Source organism: Eucalyptus grandis, chromosome 6 (genome assembly GCF_016545825.1).
Source record: "Eucalyptus grandis isolate ANBG69807.140 chromosome 6, ASM1654582v1, whole genome shotgun sequence".
NCBI lineage: Eukaryota > Viridiplantae > Streptophyta > Magnoliopsida > Myrtales > Myrtaceae > Eucalyptus > Eucalyptus grandis.
Genome location: NC_052617.1, coordinates 52,177,036 through 52,182,625, shown reverse-complemented (window position 1 = coordinate 52,182,625; position 5,590 = coordinate 52,177,036). Strand labels below are relative to the sequence as shown.

The window sequence follows — 5,590 nt, the reverse complement described above, 5'->3', positions numbered from 1 at the left end:
GTTGTGCTCGTGTTCCTCTTGTTACTGAGGTTGCACGGTGACGTCATCATACTCCAGCTCCGAAAGAAACAGGTTTATTACCATTGGGTTTGACTAGGATTTCGATTTGCCAAGAAAGGAAAATTGGTTTTTGGAGTAGGTCGTTATTTACTAGGTTAGTGTTGGAAGGGTTGGCTAGTTGATGACACAACATTAGAAGGGTTGGATAGACTCTGATTAGGGAGAAAGATCGCCATTTTCGGAAAAATATAGCAATGATATGGATACTTATTGAGTTAATTGCGAGACGTCCACATGGATATATATGTATAAAGCATGATATCTCGTGTAAAAGAGAAAGAGCTAGTGACATTTGACTGGAATTTACTTATTGTCTTGTTGGTGGTTGTCGATATGCAATGAATAAGAATTTTGTATAGTTATTGCCTGAATTCTAAATAGGGTTAAATTAATTCTCTTATTACTAAGTTGACTACACCACGTCAATTAAGTAGCGTCAATCTAACATCGAGAATTGAGGTTAAGCCTTTTGGCTGTTGATTTGTTTAAAACTTGGTCAATCGAGCTATTAGATTATTCTATCTCAAATACCACAACATTCAATTAATGTCACCCAATTTATATTTTTATTTGAATTCCCCAATTTTTACGCCCCCAAATTTAGACAAGATATAGCCTTTGCCGGTCATTATTATTTATTTCATTATTGATTCGCCACGACATCATTTTGTCCGGATGATGTATTGATTTATCAAGAAGATGAAGAGAGAAGAGAGAAAGCAATTTCATTAATCTTAAACAATCATTTGCAATTTGGCCACTCACTTTCATTTTTTTGTAAAGGTTAGGTTTTGGTTCAAAGCGCGAGTGCTTCCCGATATTATCAAGGTGTTTTAGGATTGGGATCACGCAAATGCCATGCGCGACGCGCGTCGCCCATCCGGTGGTCCCCGTGTAAATGCTCTATCTTACACCGTGAGCGAGGAAGCCTAATGGCAATCTTTCTTCTTAGGTTTTTGGAAAGGTGAGTAAGCGGGGCAAGTACCCAATGCCATCCCTGCATTAGATCTCCACTCAGCACGGGGCGTGGAAAAGACAGAGAAAAGCTTAAACAATGAATGGGCCTCAGGCCAACGAAATACTTAAATTGGATCCAACGCTTGTAGTTGGACTCGACCAACCCAGTTGCTTCTCTCTTTCTTTTTTTTTGCTTTCTTTTTGGTCGAGTTCTGGCATCATGCTTCCAAGCACTCATTAATTACATTTAATGAAAAAGCATCTCCATTTCGAGCATAGCCAAAAAAATTCACGCGAATGTTTAGCCGAGTGCCGAGTGCTTCCGAAGAATCACGAAGAGATTTTGATTGGCGACCGTGACAAGTGACGTTAACGAACCCACGGGAGCCCGACATCCTTAAAAGAAATGTCCGAAGTACGAAGCCGGTGGACCACGTCATCGCAGAATCTCAAAACCACCCAAAACCATTTCTCTCTCTCTCTCTCTCTCTCCCCGTCCCTCTCTTTGTACAGTGAATAGTTTATCAAAGAAGCTTTAATCCGCGTCCACAACCACAAGATCGATCGCTCCCCTCCCCTCCACCACCACCGCTCACCAACTAGCGTCAATGCCGCATCGCTTTCGAACGATCTTCTCCACACCCCCACCCCCCCCCGGGGTTCTCTCTCCCTTTCAGCCCCGCCCCGCCCCGCCCCTCCCGTCCCTCTCCCTCTTTCCTCTCTTCCTTAAATTATTCATCTGCTCTCTGCTTGCCGCCTTGCTGCTGCTGCGGCAGCGCAAGAAAGAATCTGGCATGATAGCTTCTCGTTCACGCAAATCATTAGAGCCAACAACTTCGGTTGGTGGATCATCCTCCTCATCATGTCCTCCCCACCCACTTGTCCCGCCCGCACTGGCCCCCTCCGTCCTCCATCCTCATGCCCTTCCCGCCCATCTCTTTCCGCAGGCTCCAGATCATTGGTCGGGCCGAGATCATCTCGAGCGTGCGATCCACAGACACGGTCGGTTCGAGCTAAAAAAGGCGGGGTGACGTGACCACATCGAATTGCAGCATTTCACTGGCCATTCGGATTTACATCATCGTTAAAAAAAGAAGAAGAGATCGGGATCGATGCGAGATAAGAGTCGCCACCGACCGTGACGAAAACCCAAAGGCGGGGGTCCCTTTCCACAGGAGTTAAGATAAATAGAAACGGACCCACCCCACCCCACCTCACGTTTCCACGGCTCACAAATGATCCCATCAGAGAAGCTTATATTACATTGCACTTTGTTTAGGAACCCCAGGGACAAAGACATATCCACACATATCAAAGCGCATTCATTTGATTCGACAAATGTACACGAACATCAAGCGATATACAACATACTGTAATAAGAGCCACGCGACCAGACATCGGCCTGTCATCAAAAGGGCGACTGTAAAATTCCTTGTCCTTTTCTTTTCCTTTCCGGTCAGTGAGCAAAGAAAGAAGAAACAATAACTATGACAACCTCAAAACTTGGGTCGGTTTGGGAAATGGGGATTGGATCTACTGCTGCTACCACCACCTAAGCTATACGCAGAACCTAACCTCCTCGGACGTACAGATGAGATCGGAACATACGGCATTGCGAGGCGAGCGGCACCGCGCTCAGGCCGTGCACTCGGCCCAGCCTTCTTCCAGACGCTCTTCCCGCCGCGCCTTCTCGCCCCGAGCCCGGCGGACCAGCCTCGCCTCGCCCGCCAGGATCAGCTTCGCCGGCACCCCCGACGCCTCCTCCACCCTCTTCACGTTCTGCCACGTGGACATCCCCCTGCCCTTGCACGACCTCATCGCCACCCAGAAGGACGCCGCCATGGCGACTCGCAGCGGCAGGGCCGTCGGCGTCCCCGCGATCACGCGCAGGGCGCGAGAAGCGACGGCGAACGCCTCGGCGCCGCTCAGCCCCAATTTCTTGCACCAGATCGCGAAAACGCCCTCCGTCTTGGCATCCACGCGCGTCGTCTCTCGGAATCTCGCGGCTCCAGCTCTCCGATCGTCCGTCCCCCCGCTCCTCTTCCCTGAGCTGACCTCACCGGAGAATGCGGCCGCGCCGCCGAACCTCGCCGGGGAATCGGAACCCTCGCCGGACGCGTCCGTCAGGGAGCTCGACACGCCGGTCTTCTGGAGCTTCCGGCCCCCGCTCGAGCATCTGCCCTCCTTCTTCGGAGCCACGGCCGAAGACTCGGTGCTGGAGACACAGGCCGAGGACGACGAAGAAGCGGAGAGAGGGCCGGCGTCCACGGAGGGGCGATCGGAGCAGGAGAGGCAGAGAGCGGGGCGGCGGGGCCCGACGCCGGCGCCGGAGACGCGGTGGCCGGAGAGGGAGCCGCAGCCGGAGCAGAGGGGGTTGCGGACGTGGCGGGCGACGAGGAAGTTGGCCTGGTGCACCCGGGCGTCGCAGCCGCGGCAGAGGAAGGCGGAGTCGGAGGGGCAGTAGACGGAGGCGGCCTCCTTGCAGAGCTCGCAGGGAGTCGGTTTCATCGTCGGACCGCCGCTCGGGGACCTGAACAGACCGAATCTCGAGCTTCCCGCCGTCTTCTTCTTCTTCTTCTTCTTCTTCTTCTTCTTCTTCCTCCAGAAGCTGTGAGCGCAGAAGAGATAGAGAGAGAGAGAGGTGGAATGGGGTTTTAGAAAGAGAGAAGGAATGGAGACCAAGAGATTATATGGTGGCTGAGGGGGCGCAATGACATGAGAGAAAGAGATTTAGAGAGAGAAAGGAGAAAAAGAAGGTGGGCCTGACGGAGGCGGTGGCAGGAGGACAGGATCGTAAATTCTTAAATAACCCATTAAATAAATCACCCGGGCTGTCCGTGAGAAATAGCATATTACCCGGCGAAATTCCGCTTCTTTTTTCTTTCTTCTTTTTTAATGTGCGCTCCGTGAATGATTCCATTTTTTTTTTTAATTTCGAACGTGCGTACGAAATCATCCCTCAAGGAAATTACGTGGTTCTATTCGATGCGTGGTAGATACAATAGTGTCTGCTGGATAATTTTTTTTTTGCTTTTTCTCGGTATTCGGTGAGGGGCAAAAAAGTCAGCGCGGCCTCCCTGGTGGACCAGAATAAAAACAAGCCTCTTCCAGTTCGTCCACATAAACCTAGTTTCCCACGAAGACTTTGGACGTTTTGCAATCTAGTCCCTCCCTCGCCCCCGAATTGAACGGCTGCCCCGGCCAATTATGTCGAGAATTAGTACGAGCGAATTAATGTTAATAAGTGCAATATTGGATGGCGGGCGGACAAGCGCATTCTCGTGATGAGAACGAGTGCCGTGTAAATAATTTTTTTATGGATGTTTTGTCCCTATAAATGAAAGCTGATCATTTGATTTGACGGTATAAAAATAATGAGAAAACTTCTTCGACCTTTGATCGAAAAAAAAATAGAAAGAAAAAGCTCCTTTGAAGTCTTTAAACAAAACTTCTCGAATGATTGGCTATTTGGCGAGGACGGTTGCTTTGAACTTGTAGTTTTCACGTTTTATATTCCAGCATTGAAGTTGTGATTTTTAATATCATTGAATGCCTTTAATTAAAGATATGATACAAGCGTTAGCATCTAAAATAATTCAAAATGGTTAGAAATATTCTCATTTATTCATGAAGTTGAAATGACTTTTCTGCATTTGGGCGGAAGAGGTCATGAGATGTTTCCAAAGACCCCGAGCTCTTTTTTTCTTTTCAATTTCTAACTTGGGATTTTTATCATTAGAGAGTACTATCCCATGTAATGTAATGATCGATGATTACGGTAAGCTTAGACATTAGCCCATATTTAAGTTTATTAGCCGGCACTCGTGGACAGATTGGTCGCGTGAAAAAGAGATTTCCCAATCCTGGACGCGATCTCGAACGGGCATAAATCCTCGAGAAGCACGTCAGGGGCCGTCGCGCAAAATCCCGAGAGTCGAGGGACGAATCCGCAAAGCAGAAGGGGGCGAAGGCGAAAGGGGGACTCTCCCATGGGAAGTGACGTGGACGTGATCATATTCAAATAAAAACATGTGGTCGGGACTGACGAAAATATCTCCTCCCTCAATGCCGAGGCGGTGGGGCCGCGCAGTCCCACGGCCACAATCCGACCATCCCAGGGCCAACCAAAGTTTGCCGTTCTTCTCTTCCCCCTTCGACGACAACACACGGCCCGGGATCCTCCCTCTACCAAGAGTTTAAAGAGACCCCCCAGCGACCGCCACGTGTCGCGGCTCGACGGCCCCTCCTCCCTCCTCCTCTGTCCTCGCCATTCGAATTCGCGTCCGGCCGAAAAAAGAGAGAAATTAATACGTCACGAGGAATATTAAGGGAAGCTCGTGGATTTCGTGTTTCCGAAAGTGCCCCCCCGCGGTTCTAGAACGGGAGACGCGGCGCGGTTCAGTTGGTCTATCTCGGCTCTTATCTTTCTCTCTCTCTCTCTCTCTCTCTCTCTTTTAATAATATGTTTGTTTGGCGAGACTGGATAATCTATCAAATAACTTTAGGAAATAACCGCTTGTTTCATTTAACACGATAAGTCCATGAAATCTTTTTCATTATCCAAAACAATCCA

The 5,590-nt window shown here is 49.3% G+C and overlaps 1 protein-coding gene across 1 annotated transcript; it reads right to left on the bottom strand.

Moving 5' to 3' along the window:
- Positions 1 to 2,316: 2,316 nt before the first annotated feature.
- LOC104450688 (B-box zinc finger protein 32) lies at positions 2,317 to 3,675 on the bottom strand. The gene has a single exon (XM_010065358.3). It carries the CDS (start codon positions 3,523 to 3,525, stop codon positions 2,653 to 2,655), a length of 873 nt encoding a protein of 290 aa, XP_010063660.2. The 5' UTR covers positions 3,526 to 3,675; the 3' UTR covers positions 2,317 to 2,652.
- Positions 3,676 to 5,590: the final 1,915 nt, after the last annotated feature.